Genomic DNA, 23,913 nt, shown 5'->3' with positions numbered 1-23,913 from the left:
GTCCATCTACAAACACACAGCCTGTTAACTATACAATCTAGCTACCTCAGTCCATCTACAAACACACAGCCTGTTAGTTATACAATCTACCCACCTCAGTCCATCTACAAACACACAGCCTGTTAACTATACAATCTAGCTACCTCAGTCCATCTACAAACACACAGCCTGTTAGTTATACAATCTACCCACCTCAGTCCATCTACAAACACACAGCCTGTTAACTATACAATCTACCTACCTCAGTCCATCTACAAACACACAGCCTGTTAACTATACAATCTACCTACCTGTAGGTTCATTCACATGGCCTATTAGTTATACAATGACCCCAGCCATTATCATTTATTATCATTCTGGTCTATTATCATTTGATTTGTAAATGATGTCTGAGTGTTGGAGTGTGCCCTGGCTATCCGTATATTTATAACAAGTTTAATATAAATCATTTGAAAAAAATTATACTTTCACTTTTGATCTTAAAGTATATTTTAGAAATTACATTTACTTTTGATACTTAAGTACATTTAAAACTAAATAGTTTTATTTAAGTAGTATTTTACTTGAGTCATTTTCTATGAAGGTATCTTTACTTTTTATGACATTTGGGAACTTTTTCCGACCACTAAAGTTATTATGAGAACTTCTGAGTAACGTGTGTTTTTGCTCCTGCTGAGGTAGACTCCGTTTAACATCAGCTTCATCCTTCATCCTTCTAGCTGACTCAGTAATACCAGCCAGAGCCCTTCAACGTTGCTGCACTAGAAGTCTCTGCCGGCCACCTGACTGGCTGACACGTCTATTTACCAGTTGTGCATCTCCCTCCGAGAGTCACTTTTTGTTTGTTTGGGGGATGTCTGTAGACACGGCATGAGCAGTGGGACGGTTTTAAAATGGTCTTTTGTCCAGGCATTACACACACACACACACACACACGCACACGCACACGCACACGCACACGCACGCACACACACACACGTAGAAAGAGAGACAGACTAACACACATACTGTCCTCTACATTACTCACATCCTTCTGTAGCACGGTAGCCTTCACGTCTTCCTCAGCAGGCTTGGAGTGGGAGGCAGACATATTGGAGGTTGGGTCGGGGGCGGGGCCTCCATTAAACATGTCCTTCCTCTTCCTCACACTGCCCTCGTCCATGTCACCCTGCTCACACACACACACACACACACACACACACACACACACACACACACACACACACACACACACACACACACACACACACACACACACACACACACACACACACACACACACACACACACACACACACACACACACACACACACACACACACACGTAAGAGGACAATGTAAAGATGACAGAGTCAGTTCTCTTCCTGGTCTCCTCAATTCACCGTCATTCAAAGACTCAATCATGGACACAAACTGACAGTTAATGGCTGCTTCGCCTGATGTATTGTTGTGTCTACCTTCTTGCCCTTTGTGCTGTAGTCTGTGCCCAATGTTTGTACCATGTTTTGTGCTGCTACCATGTTGTGTTGCTGCCATGTTGTGTTGTTACCATGCTGTGTTACTGCCATGTTGTGTTGTTACCATGCTGTGTTGCTGCCATGTTGTGTTGTTACCATGCTGTGTTGCTGCCATGTTGTGTTGTTACCATGTTGTGTTGTTACCATGCTGTGTTGCTGCCATGTTGTGTTGTTACCATGCTGTGTTGTTACCATGTTGTGTTGTTACCATGCTGTGTTGCTACCATGCTGTGTTGCTGCCATGTTGTGTTGTTACCATGCTGTGTTGCTACCATGCTGTGTTGCTGCCATGTTGTGTTGCTACCATGCTGTGTTGTTACCATGCTGTGTTGTTACCATGTTGTGTTGCTGCCATGTTGTGTTGTTACCATGTTGTGTTGCTTAGGTCTCTCTTTATGTACTGTGATGTACAGTACCAGTCAAAAGTTTGGACACACCAACAACTTATTCAAGGGAGTTTTTATTTTTACTATTTTCTACAATGTAGAATAATAGTGAGGACATGAAAACTATGGAATAACTCATATGGAATCATGGCATATATCAAAACTATGGAATAACTCATATGGAATCATGTGGTAACCAGAAAAGTGTAAAACAAGTGAAAATCTATTTTATATTTGAGATTCTTCAAAATAGCCACCCTTTGCCTTTACAGCTACTCTCTTGGCATTCTCTCAACCAGCTTTATTTGGAAAGCTTTTCAGACCGTCTTGAATGAGTTCCCACATATGCTGAGCACTTATTGGCTGCTTTTCTTTCACTCTTCTTTTTCATCACTCATCCCAAACCATCTCAATTGGGTTGAGGTCAGGTGATTGTGGAGGCCAGGTCATCTGATGCAGCACTCCATCCCTCCCCTTCTTGGTCAAATAGCCCTTACACAGCCTGGAGGTGTGTTGGGTCATTGTCCTGTTGAAAAACACCACTAAGCGCAAACCAGATGGGATGGCATTTCACTGCAGAATGCTGTGGTAGCCATGCTGGTTAAGTGTGCCTTGAATTCTAAATAAATCACTGACAGCGTCACCAGCAAAGCACCGCCACACCATCACACCACCTCTTCCATGCTTCACGGTGGGAACCACACATGCAGAGATCATCCGTTCACCTACTCTGCGTCTCACAAAGACATGGTGGTGGGAACCAAACATTTCAAATTTGGACTCATCAGACCAAAGGACAGATTTCCACCTGTTTAATGTCCATAACTCATGTTTCTTGACCCAAGCAAGTCTCTTCTTTTTATTGGTGTCCTTTAGTAGTGGTTTCTGTCATGCAGGTGAAAGAGGACCCAAAAGCGACTTAACAGAAACAGAGTTTATTTAAGTCCAAACAGGGAATAACAGAAATCCTCTAGTCTGTAGAGGGGAATAACTGGAGAAGCGGCCACAGACTGCAGGTCGCTTCGGGTAGGCGCAGGCCGTAGTAGACAGAGACACCTGCTCACACGCAGCATCTGATGAAGGCAAAAACACGACAGGACAGGGCGAAACACAATCACAGCATGGTGAATACAAAACAAGGAACCGACGGGACAGGAACGGAACACAAAGGAATAAATAGGGACTCTAATCAGGGGAAAGGATCGGGAACAGGTGTGGGAAGACTAAATGATGATTAGGGGAATAGGAACAGCTGGGAGCAGGAACGATAGAGAGAGGAGAGAGAGGGAGGGGGAGAGAGAGGGATAGAAAAAGGGAACGAACCTAATAAGACCAGCAGGGGGAAACGAACAGAAGGAAAAGCAAAATGACAAGATGATATAAGACAAAACATGACAGTACCCCCCCACTCACCGAGCGCCTCCTGGCGCTCTCGAGGAGGAACACTGGCGGCAACGGAGGAAATCATAGATCAAACGGTCCAGCACGTCCCGAGAAAGAACCCAACTCCTCTCCTCAGGACCGTAACGAAAAACGATAAAAAGGGAAACTAGGGTACTACTCTAAAAAAAAAAAAAAAATGAGAACTAGGGACAGACTGAGACACAGCAAGGGCAGGAACAAGAACAGGAGAGATGCGATGGCAGGGAACAGACTGAGACCCAGCAAGACCAGGAGCAGAAGCAGAAAAAAAAATTACCAGACTTCTTCTGCGCGCAGTCTGAACACGCAGCCACGAAACGGCGCGTGTCACGCTCCTGAGTCGGCCACCAAAAGCGCTGGCGAATAGACGCAAGAGTGCCTCGAACACCGGGATGACCAGCTAACTTGGCAGAGTGAGCCCACTGAAGAACAGCCAGACGAGTGGAAACAGGAACGAAAAGGAGGTTACTAGGACAGCGCGGCGACGCAGTGTGCGTGAGTGCTTGCTTAACCTGTCTTTCAATTCCCCAGACTGTCAACCCGACAACACGCCCATAAGGAAGAATCCCTCGAGATCAGTAGAAGCCACAGAAGAACTAAACAGACGGGATAAGGCATCAGGCTTGGTGTTCTTGCTACCCGGACGGTAAGAAATCACAAACTCGAAACGAGCGAAAAACAACGCCCAACGAGCTTGACGGGCATTAAGTCGTTTGGCAGAACGGATGTACTCAAGGTTCTTATGGTCTGTCCAAACGACAAAAGGAACGGTCGCCCCTCCAACCACTGTCGCCATTCGCCTAGGGCTAAGCGGATGGCGAGCAGTTCACGGTTACCCACATCATAGTTGCGCTCAGATGGCGACAGGCGATGAGAAAAATAAGCGCAAGGATGAACCTTATCGTCAGACTGGAAGCGCTGGGATAGAATGGCTCCCACGCCTACCTCTGAAGCGTCAACCTCGACAATGAATTGTCTAGTGACGTCAGGAGTAACGAGGATAGGAGCGGACGTAAAACGTTCTTTTAGAAGATCAAAAGCTCCCTGGGCGGAACCGGACCACTTAAAACACGTCTTGACAGAAGTAAGAGCTGTGAGAGGGGCAGCAACTTGACCGAAATTACGAATGAAACGCCGATAGAAATTAGCGAAACCTAAAAAGCGCTGCAACTCGACACGTGACCTTGGAACGGGCCAATCACTGACAGCTTGGACCTTAGCGGAATCCATCTGAATGCCTTCAGCGGAAATAACGGAACCGAGAAAAGTAACGGAGGAGACATGAAAAGAGCACTTCTCAGCCTTTACGTAGAGACAATTCTCTAAAAGGCGCTGTAGAACACGTCGAACGTGCTGAACATGAATCTCGAGTGACGGAGAAAAAAATCAGGATATCGTCAAGATAGACAAAAACAAAAATGTTCAGCATGTCTCTCAGAACATCATTAACTAATGCCTGAAAAACAGCTGGCGCATTGGCGAGACCGAACGGCAGAACCCGGTACTCAAAATGCCCTAACGGAGTGTTAAACGCCGTTTTCCACTCGTCCCCCTCTCTGATGCGCACGAGATGGTAAGCGTTACGAAGGTCCAACTAGTAAAGCACCTGGCTCCCTGCAGAATCTCGAAGGCTGATGACATAAGGGGAAGCGGATAACGATTCTTAACCGTTATGTCATTCAGCCCTCGATAATCCACGCAGGGGCGCAGAGTACCGTCCTTCTTCTTAACAAAAAGAACCCCGCCCCGGCCGGAGAAGAAGAAGGCACTATGGTACCGGCGTCAAGAGACACAGACAAATAATCCTCGAGAGCCTTACGTTCGGGAGCCGACAGAGAGTATAGTCTACCTCGAGGAGGAGTGGTCCCCGGAAGGAGATCAATACTACAATCATACGACCGGTGAGGAGGAAGGGAGTTGGCTCGGGACCGACTGAAGACCGTGCGCAGATCATGATATTCCTCCGGCACTCCTGTCAAATCGCCAGGTTCCTCCTGGGAAGTAGGGACAGAAGAAACGGGAGGGATGGCAGACATTAAACACTTCACATGACAAGAAACGTTCCAGGATAGGATAGAATTACTAGACCAATTAATAGAAGGATTATGACATACTAGCCAGGGATGAAAAAACAACAGGTGTAAACGGTGAACGGAAAATCAAAAAAGAAATAGTCTCACTGTGGTTACCAGATACTGTGAGGGTTAAAGGTAGTGTCTCAAATCTGATACTGGGAAGATGACTACCATCTAAGGCAAACATGGGCGTAGGCTTGTCTAACGGTCTGAAAGGAATGTTATGTTTCCGAACCCATGCTTCGTCCATGAAACAACCCTCAGCCCCAGAGTCAATCAAGGCACTGCATGTAGCACCCGAACCGGTCCAGCGTAGATGGACCGACATAGTAGTACAAGATCTAGATGAAGAGACCAGAGTAGTAGCGCTCACCAGTAGCCCTCCGCTTACTGATGGGCTCTGGCCTCTTACTGGACATGAATTAACAAAATGTCCAGCAACTCCGCAATAGAGGCACAGGCGGTTGGTGATCCTCCGTTCCCTCTCCTTAGTCGAGATGCGAATCCCTCCCAGCTGCATGGGCTCAGTCTCAAAGCCAGAGGAGGGAGATGGTTGCGATGCGGAGCAGGGAAACACCGTTGATGCGAGCTCTCTTCCACGAGCCCGGTGACGAAGATCTACCCGTCGTTCTATGCGGATGGCGAGAGCAATCAAAGAGTCCACATCTGAAGGAACCTCCCGGGAGAGAATCTCATCCTTAACCACTGCGTGGAGTCCCTCCAGAAAACGAGCGAGCAGCGCCGGCTCGTTCCACTCACTAGAGGCAGCAAGAGTGCGAAACTCAATAGAATAATCCGTTATGGACCGTTCACCTTGGCATAAGGAAGCCAGGGCCCTAGAAGCCTCCCTACCAAAAACTGAACGGTCAAAAACCCGAATCATCTCCTCTTTAAAGTTCTGGAACTTGTTAGAGCAATCAGCCCTTGCCTCCCAGATAGCTGTGCCCCATTCTCGAGCCCGGCCAGTAAGGAGTGAAATGACGTAAGCAACCCGAGCTCTCTCTCTAGAGTATGTGTTGGGTTGGAGAGAGAACACAATCTCACACTGCGTGAGAAAGGAGCGGCACTCAGTGGGCTGCCCGGAGTAGCAAGGTGGGTTATTAACCCTAGGTTCTGGAGGCTCGGCAGGCCAGGAAGTAACAGGTGGCACGAGACGTAGACTCTGGAACTGTCCAGAGAGGTCGGAAACCTGAGCGGCCAGGTTCTCCACGGCATGGCGAGCAGCAGACAATTCCTGCTCGTGTCTGCCGAGCATGGCTCCTTGGATCTCGACGGCAGTGTAACGAGCGTCTGAAGTCGCTGGGTCCATTACTTGGTCGGTTCCTTCTGTCATGCAGGTGAAAGAGGATCCAAAAGCGACTTAACAGAAACAGAGTTTATTTAAGTCCAAACAGGGAATAACAGAAATCCTCTAGTCTGTAGAGGGAATAACTGGAGAAGCGGCCACAGACTGCAGGTCGCCCGGGTAGGCGCAGGCCGTAGTAGACAGAGACACCTGCTCACACGCAGCATCTGATGAAGGCAAAAACACGACAGGACAGGGCGAAACACAATCACAGCATGGTGAATACAAAACAAGGAACCGACGGGACAGGAACGGAACACAAAGGAATAAATAGGGACTCTAATCAGGGGAAAGGATCGGGAACAGGTGTGGGAAGACTAAATGATGATTAGGGGAATAGGAACAGCTGGGAGCAGGAACGATAGAGAGAGGAGAGAGAGGGAGGGGGAGAGAGAGGGATAGAAAAAGGGAACGAACCTAATAAGACCAGCAGGGGGAAACGAACAGAAGGAAAAGCAAAATGACAAGATGATATAAGACAAAACATGACAGTTTCTTTGTAGCAATTCAACCATGAAGGTCTGATTCTCCTCTGAACTCTAATGAACGTATCCTCTGCAGCAGAGGTAACTCTGGGTCTTCCTTTCCTGTGGCGGTCCTCATGAGAGACAGTTAACTCTAATGAACTTATCCTCTGCAGCAGAGGTAACTCTGGGTCTTCCTTTCCTGTGGCGGTCCTCATGAGAGCCAGTTTCATCATAGCACTTGATGGTTTTCGCGACTGCATTTGAAGAAACTTTCAAAGTTCATGAAATGTTTCGTATTGACTGACCATCATGTCTTAAAGTAATGATGGACTGTCGTTTCTCTTTGCTTATTTGAGCTGTTCTTGACATAATATGGACTTGGTCTTTTACCAAATAGAGCTATCTTCTGTATGCCACCCTTACCTTGTCACAACACAACTGATTGGCTCAAATGCATTAATAAGGAAAGAAATTCCCCAAATTAACTTTTAACAAGGCACACCTGTTAATTGAAATGCATGAAGCTGGTTGAGAGGATCAGGATGTCACCCTACTATCTGTCTGTCTCTCTATCTGACTGTCTGATTGTCACCCTACTATCTGTCTGTCTCTCTATCTGACTGTCCGATTGTCACCCTACTATTTGTCTGTCTCTCTATCTGACTGTCTGATTGTCACCCTACTATCTGTCTGTCTCTCTATCTGACTGTCCGATTGTTACATTACATCATATATCACCCTACTATCTGTCCTGGTAACTGTAGCCACAACTGAGGGTCTGTATCCCAGCAAGCACACTATACCCTGTAGGCCCTGGTCTAAAGACTGAGGGTCTGTATCCTAAAAGACACCCTATTCCCTATAGGCCCTGGTCTAAAGACTGAGAGTCTGTATCCTAAAAGACACCCTCTTCCCTATAGGCCCTGGTCTAAAGACTGAGGGTCTGTATCCTAAAAGACACCCTATTCCCTATAGGCCCTGGTCTAAAGACTGAGAGTCTGTATCCTAAAAGACACCCTCTTCCCTATAGGCCCTGGTCTAAAGACTGAGGGTCTGTATCCTAAAAGACACCCTATACCCTACAGGCCCTGGTCAAAGTAGTGGACTATATATGGAATATGAAGCCATTTGACCGTGACCGTGTGTACCAACACTGTTCAGACTCATTGAGTCATCCTGTTGCAGTGTTTTAGTATATTGATGATGTGGCTGTGCGTTAGCAACAGGCGGACTGGCGCCAGGGCCAGTAAACACACAGACTGTGTACTGAATGAAACCCTATTCACTACACAGTGCACTACTTTGGACCAGAGCCCTATGGAACCCTATTCACTACACAATGCACTACCTCGGACCAGGGCCCTATGGAACCAGGTCAACAGTAGTGCACTACGTAGGGAATAGGGTGCTATTCATGACTCTGCCACAGTAAATACAGTACTGAGAGGGCGTCAATGAGTCACTAGTCCTTCTGTCTGTCTGTATGTCCGTCTGTCTCTCAACAGATTAATGATAAATCAAATGGGATGTAAAGATTTACAGATTAAAGGTTGTTTCCTGGATCAAATGTTTCAGATCATCTGTCAGCGAGAGGCCGAACCGATCCAAATTAAGCATCGATTCCAAAGCTACGAATCCCTTTGACTCGTATGGTTTTATTCCTAAAATAGCTGTTATCTGTTGTGAACTGAACCGATGTGGCCTGTCCTTCAGTAGCCAATCAAACTGTTATGTACCTGCATATGACTGTCCGATAACAGCTGTGTGAACAGTGTGGGAGACAGCTGTTCTAGCCAATGAGAGGCAACGGGTAGAGCTATCCTTATTCTAATAGGCTACCGGAGGCACCTTCAACATTCAGATGCTTGTTAATTCAATTGCTTTCCCAATGTCACATTTTTGTCTTTATTAGCTGATTGACAATCGATGAAAACTTGGTTGTCCATCGTTACCAAAAGCTAATGGTGACCCCCCCCACACACACACACGGACCATTCAGTTAGAGAAGTGGTCTCAGACAGGCCCAGCTCAGAGAGGCCCGGCTCAGAGAGGCCCAGCTCAGACAGGCCCAGCTCAGAGAGGTCCAGCTCAGAGAGGTCCAGCTCAGAGAGGCCCAGCTTAGACAGGCCCAGCTCAGAGAGGCCCAGCTCAGAGAGGCCCAGCTCAGAGAGGCCCAGCTCAGGGAGGCCCAGCTCAGAGAGGTCCAGATGAGAAAGGCCCAGCTCAAAGAGGCCCAGCTCAGAGAGGCTGCCAGCACCTCTTTCTCAACGACTGAGGTGTTGGTCTCCCGTGGTTCCAGCTTCCTGCTTAAAAACAGGATGGTGTGTTCCACCCCTTCTACCTCTTGGTAGAGCACGGCTCCCAAACCGACCTCTGAGGCATCCATCTGAACCACGAACCCCGAACCTCAAAGCACTGGATTACAGCAGAGAGCCTCCTGTAAAGTCTGGTACCACCAACACTGGATTACAGCAGAGAGCCTCCTGTAAAGTCTGGTATCACCAACACTGGATTACAGCAGAGAGCCTCCTGTAAAGTCTGGTCCCACCAGCACTGGATTACAGCAGAGAGCCTCCTGTAAAGTCTGGTCCCACTAGCACTGGGTTACAGCAGAGAGCCTCCTGTAATGTCCTAAACCCTTTGGTGGCCCTTTCATCCCATTTGACCATGTGTGGCCCTCTGGCTCTAGTCATGTCGGTAAGTGGGGTGGCCACTGTGGCATAACTTGGGATGAACTTCCGGTAGTAACCGGTCAGCCCTAGGAAGGCTCGAACCTTCTTCTTATTTACTGGTCTTGGCCCATCCTCTAATTGCCTTCACCATCTTCAGTTGGGATTTGATTAACCCTCTTCCCACGGTGTATCCCAGATACTCGGTTTCCTCTAACCTTTCTAAGGGCGTCTAACGCTGCCTATACCTGGGGTAAGTGAGATTCCCAATCTGGGCTGTGGATTCCCACGTCATCTGAATAGGTTGCAGCATAAGCTCTGTGCGGGTTTTAGGACTTGGTCCATTAGCCGTTGAAAGGTGGGTCCTGCGTAAGCCAAATGGCTTGACGGTGTATTGAAACAAACCGTCAGGGGTTGCAAAGGCTGTCTTTTCTTTGGCTCCGGGGTCAAAGGAATTTGCCAGTAACCTTTGGCTAGGTCCAGGGTCGTAATGTACAGAGCGTTACCAGTTTTCTTCAGCAGTCCATCTACTCGGGGCATTGGGTAGGCATCACACTTGGAGATTTAATTTACCTTCTGAAAATCATTTCAAAACCGCCAAGACCCATCAGGCTTGGAGACCATCACAATTGGGCTAAACCCTATGTGACTCTTCAACCACTCCATCTGTCAACATTTTTCTCTGCTCTAATCGCAGCTCGTCGAGCCTTGGGTACCCGATACGGCCTCGTGCTTAATTTTCTCCCTGGTAGGGAAACAATATCATGAGCCGTAACCTCAGTTCGGCCTGGTATCCATGAAAACACATCTTTGTTTTTATGAACCACGGTCTTTACTTCCTCTACGTGTGCTGGGGACAGAGAGGTGAAACATGCACTTCGGCTGCCTCCTGAGTGGGTATGGGGTACGTGACAATGTGTTTCTCGCCATGCTTTTAACTGGTTAATGTGATAGATCTGTTCCGGGGGCCGACAACTTGGCTGTCGGATCCGATAATTAACTTCTTGGCGCATCCCGTTAGCGGTATCATTTTCGTCAACATCCACTGAATTGCAGAGCGCCAAATTAAATTACTGAAAATATAACATTTTGATGAAATCTCAAGTGCAATATAGCAAAACACAGCTTAGATTGTTGTTAATCCACCTGGCGTGTTAGATTTCAAAAAAAGCTTTACAGCAAAAGCTTTCCAAGCATTTATGTTAGGACATCTCTCTCAGCTTACAAAACATTACAGCAAAGTAGTTTGGTCACGAAAGTCAGAAAAGCAATGGAAAGCAATGGAAGAGATTCAGGGTGATTCGTTTCTCTTAGGCACTTCCTTGTTGGATTTTCCTCAGGTTGTCGCAATAACAGTTAATAACAGTTCTGTTATACTCACCGTTTTGGAAACTTTAGAGTGTTTTCTTTCCTAATCTGACAATTATATGCATTTTCTAAAATCTGGGCCTGAGAAAAAGGCAGTTTTATTTGGGTACGTTTTTCATCCAAACATCAAAATACTGCCCCCTACACTCAACAGGTTCACTTCTATTCTCTCCAGCACTTCATACTGTCCTTTCCATATGGCTAGTAGTTTACACTCTACCGTGGGGACCAGCACTAATTCCCTCAGGGTAGCCTGCCAGTTATAAGTGTGCCGGTGGTGCTCTTGTGCTTGCCTCATGTGCTCTCTGACGATGGGAATGACTGTGGCTATCCTGTCTTGCATTGCCATGCTCTATAACAGAAGTATAAGTGGTGGATTGGTGCTCCCAGGTTTCCCGGGTGATGTCTAAGATTCTCCAGGGGGTGCCTCCCACATATCAGCTCATAGGGTGAAAACAACAGGAAGGCTTGGGGAACCTCTCAAATGGCATCAGTTAATGTAATCCTAATTACCTTCCTTAGCATTGACTTCAGGGTGAGGTTGAATCTCTCAACCATCCTGTCCATCTGTGGATGGTAAACCGATGTCCTCAACTGTTTCACCTGCCACATCTTACAAAGGTCCGCCATAAGGCTGAACATAAAGGGGGTCCCCTGGTCAGTAAGGATCTCCTTTGGAATCCCTAAACTGGTGAACAAGAGCACTAATTCCTTGGCGATATTTTTGGAAGCAATCGTCCGAAGGGGAATGGCTTCTGGGTAGCGAGTGGCATAATTTAGGATGACCAGAATGGATTGGTGCCCTCTTGCGGATTTGGGTGTTGGGCTTCTCAAATATGCTGTTCTTTTGGCCTAACCTCGCAAAGTTAGGAAAGTATCTACCCAGTATTATATCATACGGCATCTTCGGGACCACGCCGACCTCATAATCCAGCAGCCCGTCCTCCGTTTGTATGCTCACTAAGGCTGTAGGGTATCCTGACTTTCAACTCCAGATGGAAATATGCTTTTTGAGCGTCCCCTACCAGGTATGGTGCAAGAAGCCCATTCTTCTTTCGGTCACTTCTCTCTCACTCTCTGTAGTCCTTTCAAAGGTGGTGATGCTTCCACATCTTCCTGCTTGGTCATTTTTTGATTAAAATGATTGATCCGCCTCTGGGTTTTGCAACTCGTAACTGAGCCCCCCTTTGGGCCTTCTCTTAACTCCTGGGTGTTTCTCTCTTGCTCCTCTCTGAGCAGCTGGTTGGTGCAGTGCTGGACCTGTAATGTGTCCTGATGCATTCACATTGCAATCCTGATGAGCTATTTGTTGAGCTCTAGTTGCCACTTATTGGGCTGCAGCTGCTTGTAACATTGCCTGTATGGCTCCCTCCATACTCATTTTCCCTGAGCAAACTGTACAAAAGCCACAACAAATAAAACCTGACTCCTCTTTGGAGTGCTAACAGAATACTATTAAAAATATATTTTTTCCTCTACCTAACCAAGCAGTATGGTTCGTCCCTTTATCCACTTCAGGCCACACTGTGCCCGCATTCTCCACCACGTGTAACAAACCTCTTCAAGGTTAGGAGAGTTTGTCACAAATGAAGTGGGAGACTCTCACCAAAATCACCCCATACTGAAAGTTATTTCGAACAGGACAGAGCTGTATGTTGGTTTCTCCGTCCTGGTCCTCCCAGGCCACAGGTCAAGGAAAGCAGGATTTGGTACACCAATCGGGTTCTCAGTAGGTCCAGGTCCAAACGCCAACAGGTCCAGACAGTTCAGGTCATGCACAGTAAATCCAGCCGATATATATTGTCACTTCCTCTTTCTCTATAATTAACAGATCCCCCAGCCCCTTCCTTTCGCTCTTCCTGGTTTGTCTTGACATCTTGTCTGTGGGTCGGCCCCACCTTCCGATCATTCCCTTTGCTTCTGGGAATTTGAGAGTTTAACGGTCGGCCATTTTGTGGTCTGTAGTTCTGATCAGGGTGGCCATTTTAGTGATCGGGCAGAGCCCATTTATTAGTTCTGCTCTCACATATCTGCCATTTATCACTCGACCCCTTCTTTGCCACAATATAGTGTAGAAATGATACCCACCTCCTGTATAGAAATGATACCCACCTCCTGTATAGAAATGATACCCACCTCCTGTGTAGAAATGATACCCACCTCCTGTATAGAAATGATACCCACCTCCTGTATAGAAATGATAACCACCTCCTGTGTAGAAATTATACCCACCTCCTGTATAGAAATGATACCCACCTCCTGTATAGAAATGATACCCACCTCCTGTATAGAAATGATACTCACCTCCTGTATAGAAATTATACCCACCTCCTGTATAGAAATGATAACAACCTCCTGTATAGAAATGATAACAACCTCCTGTATAGAAATGATACCCACCTCCTGTATAGAAATGATACCCACCTCCTGTATAGAAATGATAACCTCCTGTATAGAAATGATACCCACCTCCTGTATAGAAATGATAACCTCCTGTATAGAAATGATACCCACCTCCTGTATAGAAATGATAACCTCCTGTATAGAAATGATAACAACCTCCTGTATAGAAATGATACCCACCTCCTGTATAGAAATGATACCCACCTCCTGTATAGAAATGATAACCTCCTGTATAGAAATGATACCCACCTCCTGTATAGAAATGATAACCTCCTGTATAGAAATGATACCCACCTCCTGTATAGAAATGATACCCACCTCCTGTATAGAAATGATAACCACCTCCTGTATAGAAATGATAACCACCTCCTGTGTAGAAATGATACCCACCTCCTGTATAGAAATGATACCCACCTCCTGTATAGAAATGATACCCACCTCCTGTATAGAAATGATAACAACCTCCTGTATAGAAATGATACCCACCTCCTGTATAGAAATGATACCCACCTCCTGTATAGAAATGATACCCACCTCCTGTATAGAAATGATACCCACCTCCTGTATATAAATGATACTCACCTCCTGTATAGAAATGATACCCACCTCCTGTATAGAAATGATACCAACCTCCTGTATAGAAATGATACCCACCTCCTGTATAGAAATGATACCCACCTCCTGTATAGAAATGATACTCACCTCCTGTATAGGGATGATTACTCACCTCCTGTATATAAATGATACTCCCCTCCTGTATATAAATGATACTCACCTCCTGTATAGAAATGATACCCACCTCCTGTATAGAAATTATACCCACCTCCTGTATAGAAATGATACCCACCTCCTGTATATAAATGATACCCACCTCCTGTATATAAATGATACCCACCTCCTGTATAGAAATGATACCCACCTCCTGTATAGAAATGATAACAACCTCCTGTATAGAAATGATAACAACCTCCTGTATAGAAATGATACCCACCTCCTGTATAGAAATGATAACAACCTCCTGTATAGAAATGATACCCACCTCCTGTATAGAAATGATACTCACCTCCTGTATAGGGATGATTACTCACCTCCTGTATATAAATGATACTCACCTCCTGTATATAAATGATACTCACCTCCTGTGTATAAATGATTACTCACCTCCTGTGTAGGGATGATACTCACCTCCTGTATATAAATGATTACTCACCTCCTGTGTAGGGATGCTTGTAGTTGTGTTTGATGCAGGAACCCAGGGACGTCTTCAGATATCTCTCTGGAAGCTGAAACAAAGATGCACATATTGGAAATGCTTACACACACACACACACACACACACACACACACACACACACACACACACACACACACACACACACACACACACACACACACACACACACACACACACACACACACACACACACACACACACACACACACACACACACACACACACACACACACACACACACACACACACACACACAGTGGTGGAAAAAGTACTCAATTGTCAAACGTTCGTAAAAGTAAAGATACCTTCATAGAGAATGTAAATAAAAGTGAAAGTCACCCAGTAAAATACTACTTGAGTGAAGGTCTAAAAGGCTTTGGTTTTGGTTCTGTACTGAAGTATCAAAAGTAGATGAAGATGAGAAAATAAATATATTCATTTTATTAAGCAAACCAGATGTGTTTTTTTACATTTACAGATAAACATGGTCACACTCAAACACTCCAACATAATTTAAAAACAAAGCATTTGCATTTGTGTTTAGGGATGACCAGGGAGTCCTGTTTAGTGAGTCCAGATCAGAGGCAGTAGGGATGACCAGGGATGTTCTCTGTTTAGGGATGAGTCCAGTCCAGATCAGAGGCAGTAGGGATGACCAGGGATGTTCTCTGTTTAGTGAGTCCTCCAGACCAGAGGCAGTAGGGATGACCAGGGATGTTCTCTGTTTAGTGAGTCCTCCAGACCAGAGGCAGTAGGGATGACCAGGGATGTTCTCTGTTTAGTGAGTCCTCCAGATCAGAGGCAGTAGGGATGACCAGGGATGTTCTCTGTTTAGTGAGTCCTCCAGATCAGAGGCAGGGGATGACCAGGGATGTTCTCTGTTTAGTGAGTCCTCCAGACCAGAGGCAGTAGGGATGACCAGGGATGTTCTCTGTTTAGTGAGTCTGCCAGATCAGAGGGATGTGACCAGGGATGTTCTCTGTTTAGTGAGTCCTCCAGATCAGAGGCAGTAGGGATGACCAGGGATGTTCTCTGTTTAGTGAGTCCTCCAGATCAGAGGCAGGGGATGACCAGGGATGTTCTCTGTTTAGTGAGTCCTCCAGACCAGAGGCAGGGATGTTCTCTGTAGGGATGACCAGTAGGGATGGATGTTCTCTGTTTCCAGATGTAGGGATGACCTCTTTTTAGACCAGAGGCAGTAGGGATGACCAGGGATGTTCTCTTGTTTAGTGAGTCCTCCAGATCAGAGGCAGTAGGGATGACCAGGGATGTTCTCTGTTTAGTGAGACCAGGGATGTTCTCAGACCAGAGGCAGTAGGGATGACCAGGGATGTTCTCTGTTTAGTGAGTCCTCCTCCAGGTCATATGCTGTAGGACGGAGCTCTCCAAAGAGGTCGGGGGCAAAGTTGTAGAGAAGTACAGATCAGGGTTGGGTTGTAAAAAAATATCCTAAACTTTGAACATCCTACAGAGCACCATTAAATCCATTATTACATTTTTTTAAAGAATATGGCACCACATCAAATCTGCCAAGAGAGGACCACCCACCAAAACTCACAGACCAGGCAAGGAGGGCATTAATCAGAGAGGCAATAAAGAGACCAAAGATAACCCTGAAGGAGCTGCAAAGCTCCACAGCGGAGATTGGAGTATCTGTCCACAGGACCACTTTAAGCTATACACTCCACAGAGATGGGCTTTTGTACATTTTTTTTTTTTTCACCTTTATTTAACCAGGTAGGCCAGTGTCACATTCATCATAATGATTAGACCAAGGCACATTCTCTTTTAATGAATGATCACCGAACAAATCAACAAGAATAACAAACGAAATGGCTGCCTAAATATGATGCCCAATCAGAGATAACGATAAACACCTAAATATGATGCCCAATCAGAGATAGCGATAATCAGGCCAAAATAGACATACAAAAACCCCTGAACATACAAAAATTTGAGTTATTATTTTTCCCTTAATTCAACTAGGCAAGTCAGTTAAGAACAAATTCTTATTTTCAATGATGGCCTAGGAACAGTGGGTTAACTGCCTGTTCAGGGGCAGAACGACAGATTTGTACTTGTAAGCTTGGGAAATTGAACTTGCAAGCTTTCGGTTATTAGTCCAACATGCTAACCACTAGGCTACCCTGCCGCCCCAGAGTACCCACCCTGACCTAACCAAAGTATATAGAAAAACAGAGGTATCTAAGGTCAGCCAGTTGAGAACAAGTTCTCATTTACAACTGCGACCTGACCAAGATATTACAAAGCAGTGTGATATTAACAACACAGAGTTACACGTGCAATTAACAAAAGTAGTCAATAGCCTCTTGAGGTTTGACCACAAGTTCTCAATGGGATTAAGGTCTGGGGAGTTTCCTGGCCATGGACCGAAAATATCAATGTTTTGTTCCCCGAGCCACTTAGTTATCACTTTTGCCTTATGGCAAGGTGCTCCATCATGCTGGAAAAGGCATTGCTAGTCACCAAACTGTTCCTGGATGGTTGGGAGAAGTTGCTCTCGGAGGATGTGTTGGAACCATTCTGTGTTCTTAGGCAAAATTGTGAGTGAGCCCACTCCCTTGGCTGAATGTTCTCAGGATGCTTTACTGTTGGCATGACACAAGACTGATGGTAGCGCTCATCTTGTTTTCTTCTGAAAATATTTTTCCAGATGCCCCAAACAGTCGGAAAGGAGATTCATCACAGAAAATGACTTTACCCCAGTCATCAGCAGTCCAATCCCTGTACTTTTTGCAGAATATCAGTCTGTCCCTGATGTTTTTCCTGGAGAGAAGTGGCTTCTTTGCTGCCCTTCCTGACACCAGGCCATCCTCCAAAAGTCTTCACCTCACTGTGCGTGCAGATGCACTCACACCTGCCTGCTGCCATTCCTGAGCAAGCTCTGTACTGGTGGTGTCACAATCCTGCAGCTGAATCAACTTTAGGAGACGGTCCTGGCGCTTGCTGGACTTTCTTTGGCGCCCTGAAGCCTTCTTCACAACAATTGAACCGCTCTCCTTGAAGTTCTTGATGATCCAATAAATGGTTGATTTAGGTGCAATCTCACTGGCAGCAATATCCTCGCCTGTGAAGCCCTTTTTGTGCAATTCAATGATGACAGCACGTGTTTCCTTGTAGTTAACCATGATTGACAGAGGAAGAACAATGATTCCCAGCACCACCCTCCTTTTGAAGCTTCCAGTCTGTTATTTGAACTCGATCAGCATGACAGAGTGATCTCCAGCCTTGTCCTCGTCAACACTCACACCTGTGTTAACGAGAGAATCACTGACATGATGTCAGCTGGTCCTTTCGTGGCAGGGCTGAAATGCAGTCAAAATGTTTTTTGGGCGATTCAGTTCACTTGCATGGAAAAGAGGGACTTTGCCATTAATTGCAATTCATCTGATCACTCTTCATAACATTCTAGAGTATATGCAAATTGCCATCATACAAACTGAGGCAGCAGACTTTGTGAAAATTTTTGTCATTGTCAATACTTTTGGCCACGACTGTAAATGACCAGAAACCAGTGGGTTTGGCGACGAATATGAATCGAGGGCCAGTCAATGAGAGCATGCAGGTCTCAGTGGTGGGTATACTACCCACCACTGAGACCTGCATGCTCTCATTGACTGGGGGATTGGGGATATGGTGACATAACAGATGGCACGGTGATAGACTACATCCGATTTGTTGAGTGTTGGAGGTTAATTTGTAAATGACATCGCCGAAGTCAAGAATTGGTAGGATGGTCAGTTTTAAGAGGGTATGTTTAGCAGCATGAGTGAAGGATAGTTTGTTCAAATCAAATCAAATTTTATTTGTCACATACACATGGTTAGCAGATGTTAATGCGAGTGTAGCGAAATGCTTGTATGCGAAATAGGAAGCCGATTCTACAATTAATTTTGGATTGGAGATGCATAATGTGAGTCTAGAAGGAGAGTATACAGTCTAACAAGACATCTAGGTTTTTGTAGTCCAGAGTAGTGATGCTAGACGGGTAGGTGGGTGTGGGCTGCGATTGTTTGAAGAGCATGCATTTAGTTTTACATGCATTTAAGAGCAGTTGGAGGCCACGGAAGGAGTGTTGTATGGCATTGAAGCTCGTCTGGAGGTTAGTTACCACATTGTCCAAAGAAGGGCCGGAAGTATACAGAATGGTGTTGTCTGCATAGAGGTGGATCAGAGAATCACCAGCAGCAAGAGCAACATCATTGATGTATACAGAGAAAAGAGTCGGCTTGAGAACTGAACCTTGTGGTACCCCATAGAGTCTGCCTGAGGTCCAGACAACAGGCCCTCCGATTTGACACACTGAACTCTATCTGAGAAGTAGTTGGTGAACCAGGTGAGGCAGTCATTTGAGAAACCAAGGCTGTCGAGTCTGCCGATAAGAATGTGGTGATTGACAGAGTTGAATGCCTTGGCAGGTCGATGAAGATGGCGGCACTGTATTGTCTTTTATCAATGGCGGTTATCAAATCATTTAGGACCTTGAGTGTGGCTGAGGTGCACCCATGACCAGCTCAGAAACCAGATTGCATAGCAGAGAAGGTACGGTGGGATTCGAAATGGTCGGTGATCTGTTTGTTAACTAGGCTTTCGAAGACTTTAAAAAGGCGGGGTAGGATGGATATAGGTCTGTATCAGCTTGGGTCAAGAGTGTCTCCCCCTTTGAAGAGGGGGGTGACCGCGGCAGCATTCCAATCTTTAGGGATGTTAGACAATAAGAAAGAGAGGTTGAACGGGCTAGTAATAGGGGTTGCAACAATTGCGGTGGAACATTTTAGAAAGAGAGGGTCCAGATTGTCAAGCCTGGCTGATTTGTAGGGGTCCAGATTTTGCAGCTCTTTCAGAACATCAGCTGGATTTGGCTGAAGGAGAAATGGGGAGGCTTGGGCAAGTTGCTGTGGGGGTACAGAGCTGTTGGCCGGGGTTGTGGTAGCCACGTGGAAAGCATGGCCAACCGTAGAGAAATGCTTATTGAAATTCTCGATTATCATACATTTATCAGTGGTGACAGTGTTTCCTAGCCTCAGTGCAGAGGGCAGCTGGGAGGAGAATATCTTATTCTCCATGGACTTTACAGTGTCCCATAACTTTTTGGAGTTTGTGCTACAGGATGCAAATTTCTGTTTGAAAAAGCTAGCCTTTGCTTTCCTAACTGCCTGTTTCTATTGGTTCCTGACTTCCCTGAAAAGTTGCATATCTCGGGATGCTAATGCAGTACACCACAGGATGTTTTTGTGCTGGTCAAGGGTAGTCAAGTCTGGAGTGAACAAAGGGCTATATCTGTTCTAAGTCCTAAATTTTTTGAATGGGGCATGCGTTTTTAAGATGGTGAGCAAGGCAGTTTTAAAGAATAACCAGGCATCCTCTACTGATGGAATGAGGTCAATATCCTTCCAGGATACCTGAGCCAGGTTGATTAGAAAGGCCTGCTCACTGAAGTGTTTTAAGGAGAATTTGACAGTGATGAGGGGTGCTCGTTTGTCCGCGGACCCATTACGGATGTAGGCAATGAGGCAGTGATCTCTGAGATCCTGGTTGAAGACAGCAGAGGTGTATTTAGAGGGCAGGTTGGTCAGGATGATATCTATGAGGAAGCCCGTGTTTACGGATTTAGGGTTGTACCTGGTAGGTTCCTTTATAATTTGTGTGAGCTGGAGTGTTAAACATATCTCAGTTTAGGTCACCTAACAGTACAAACTCTGAAGATAAATGGGGGACAATTAATCCACATATGGACACAGCTGGAGGCAGAGGGGCATCACAAGTGGCAGCATTGAGAGACTTATTTCTGGGAAGGTGGATTTTTAAATGTAGAAGCTCAAACTGTTTGGGCACAGACCTGGCTTTACGGAAGAGTGGCCAGAAAAAAGCCATTGCTTAATTAAGACAAAAATAAGCAAACACTTTTGGTGTTCGCCAAAAGATATGTGGGAGACTCGCCAAACATATGGAAGAATGTACTCTGGTCAAATGTAGCTTTTTGGACATCAAGGAAAACGCTATGTCTGGTGCAAACCCAACACCTCCCATCACCCTGAGAACGCCATCCCCACAGATTAGCATGGTGGTGGCAGCATCATGCTGTGGGGATGTGTTTCATCAGCAGGGACTGGGAAACTGGTCAGAATTGAGGGAATGAGATTCACCATCCAGCAGGACAATGACATTAAGCATAATGCTAAAGCAACACTCGAGTGGTTTAAGGGGAAACTGTACATGTCTTGAATGGCCTAGTCAAAGCCCAGACCTCAATCCAATTGAGAATCTGTGATATGACTTAAAATTGCTGTACATCAGCGGAACCCATCCAACTTGAAGGAACTGGAGCAGTTTTGCCTTGAAGAATGGGCAAAATTCCCAGTGGCTGGAAGTGCCAAGCTTATAGAAACATACCCCAAGAGACTTGCAGCTGGAATTGCTGCAAAAGGTGGCTCTACAAAGTATTGACTTGGAGGGTGTGAATAGTTATGCACGTTCAAGTTCTCTGTTTTTTTTTGGTTCACAATAAAAACTATTTTGCATCTTCAAAGTGGTAGACATGTTGTGTAAATCAAATGATACAAACGCCCAAGAAATCCATTTTAATTGCAGGATGTAAGGCAACAAGTGGTTGACAACACCACACACACACACACACACACACACACACACACACACACACACACACACACACACACACACACACACACACACACACACACACACACACACACACACACACACACACACACACACACACACACACACACACACACACTGTAACAGCTGATGGTCAGCCAGCCTGACAGCTACGAGGGTTAAAGGTGGTGGAACAGACTGAACACTACTGTCATTGGATTACAACTTTATATGACCTGGTTCTGTTAATGATCTGTTACAGCCTCTATGACAGACAGACAGACAGACAGACAGACAGACAGACAGACAGACAGACAGACAGACAGACAGACAGACAGACAGACAGACAGACAGACAGACAGACAGACAGACAGACAGACAGACAGACAGACAGACAGACAGACAGACAGACAGACAGACAGACAGACAGATAAGGACAGACAGACGGACGGACGGACGGAAGGACGGACGGACTGACAGACTGACAGACAGACAGACAGACAGACAGACAGACAGACAGACAGACAGACAGACAGACAGACAGACAGACAGACAGACAGACAGACAGACAGACAGACAGACAGACAGACAGATAAGGACAGACAGACAGATAAGGACAGACAGACAGACAGACAGACAGACAGACAGACAGACAGACAGACAGACAGACAGACAGACAGACAGACAGACAGACAGACAGACAGACAGACAGACAGACAGACAGATAAGGACAGACAGACAGACAGACAGACAGACAGACAGACAGACAGACAGACAGACAGACAGACAGACAGACAGACAGACAGACAGACAGACAGACAGACACATAAGGACAGACGGATGGACAGACAGACAGACAGACGGACGGACGGACGGACGGACGGACGGACGGACGCAAGACGGACGGACGGACGGACGGACGGACGGACGGACGGACGGACGGACGGACGGACGGACAGACAGACAGACAGACAGACAGACAGACAGACAGACAGACAGACTGTCCTTTTCTGTTCTGTTCTACTGTTCTACTGTCCTCTTCTGTTCTGTTCTACTGTCCTCTTCTGTTCTGTTCTACTGTTCTAATGTCCTCTTCTGTTCTGTTCTACTGTTCTACCGCCTCTCATAATAACACACCATTTCCAGACCCACTGACTAAACTTGAAACCCCAGACATAATTGCCTCTCCTCTGACACAGCTGGCATCAACAAGACTCACCTGATAGCAGCAGAAATCATCAACTGGAGATAGATCTACTACGATGCACAACACATGCCTCTGTGGGTCTCAACTACTACTGCCTTCCTGAGACAAAGAACACATTATGGGGAGGAGGAACAGAGACTCAACACTCTGTCTGATTGGAGGACACAGGGCTGGAGAATAGGGAGGTACAGGGAGGCAGGGGCTGAAGAACAGGGAGGTGGGGCTGGAGAACAGGGAGGTGGGGCTGGTGAACAGGAGGCAGGGGCTGGAGAACAGGGAGGTGGGGCTGGAGAACAGGGAGGTGGGGCTGAAGAACAGGGAGGTGGGGGAGGCAGGGGCTGGAGAATAGGGAGGTGGGGGGAGACAGGGGCTGGAGAATAGGGAGGTACGGGAGGCAGGGGCTGGAGAACAGGGAGGTGGGGGGAGGCAGGGGCTGGAGAACAGGGAGGTGGGGGGAGGCAGGGGCTGGAGAATAGGGAGGTGGGGGAGGCAGGGGCTGGAGAACAGGGAGGTGGGGCTGGAGAACAGGGAGGTGGGGGGAGGCAGGGGCTGGAGAACAGGGAGGTAGGGGGAGGCAGGGGCTGGAGAATAGGGAGGTAGGGGGAGGCAGGGGCTGGAGAATAGGGAGGTAGGGGGAGGCATGGGCTGGAGAATAGGGAGGTACGGGGGGAGGCAGGGGCTGGAGAATAGGGAGGCACGGGGAGGCAGGGGCTGGAGAACAGGGAGGTAGGGAGAGGCATGGGCTGGAGAACAGGGAGGTAGGAGGAGGCATGGGCTGGAGAATAGGTCGGTGGGGGGAGACAGGGGCTGGAGAACGGGGAGGCAGGGGCTGGAGAATAGGGAGGTGGGGCTGGAGAACAGGGAGGTAGGGGAGGGCAGGGGCTGGAGAATAGGGAGGTGGGAGCTGGAGAACAGGGAGGCAGGAGGAGGAAGGGGCTGGAGAATAGGGTGGTGGGGGGAGGCATGCTGGAGAATTTGGAGATGGGGGAAGGCAGGAGCTGGAGGACAGGGAGGTAGGGGCTGGACAACAGGGAGGTAGGGGGAGGTAGGGGCTGGAGGACAGGAGATAGGGGGAGGCAGGAGCTGGAGAATTTGGAGATAGGGGAAGACAGGAGCTGGAGAACAGGGAGGTGGGGTCTGGTCATCCCTTTGCCAGGAGAACAGGGAGGTAGGGGGAGGCA

The 23,913-nt window shown here is 46.8% G+C and overlaps 1 protein-coding gene across 2 annotated transcripts in view; it reads right to left on the bottom strand.

Moving 5' to 3' along the window:
* LOC124035450 (b(0,+)-type amino acid transporter 1-like) overlaps positions 1-22,837 on the bottom strand; it is a 58,091-nt gene extending 35,254 nt beyond the window's left edge. Inside the window, exons 1-3 of one of the 2 annotated variants that reach the window (XM_046348901.1) lie at positions 22,745-22,837; positions 14,863-14,935; positions 1,028-1,168 (exon numbers count right to left, since the gene is read on the bottom strand). In XM_046348901.1, the coding sequence (XP_046204857.1) occupies positions 1,028-1,162 (135 nt within the window). In that variant the 5' untranslated portion in view covers positions 1,163-1,168; positions 14,863-14,935; positions 22,745-22,837. The remainder of the gene's footprint in view (positions 1-1,027; positions 1,169-14,862; positions 14,936-22,744) is intronic. The other variant, XM_046348900.1, reaches the window with a different exon arrangement.
* Between the last annotated feature and the right edge of the window lie 1,076 nt (positions 22,838-23,913).

The sequence above is a fragment of the Oncorhynchus gorbuscha genome, linkage group LG05 (genome assembly GCF_021184085.1).
Source record: "Oncorhynchus gorbuscha isolate QuinsamMale2020 ecotype Even-year linkage group LG05, OgorEven_v1.0, whole genome shotgun sequence".
Lineage (NCBI taxonomy): Eukaryota > Metazoa > Chordata > Actinopteri > Salmoniformes > Salmonidae > Oncorhynchus > Oncorhynchus gorbuscha.
Note: the sequence above shows the minus strand (reverse complement) of the source record. Positions and strands in the feature narration are given on the sequence as shown.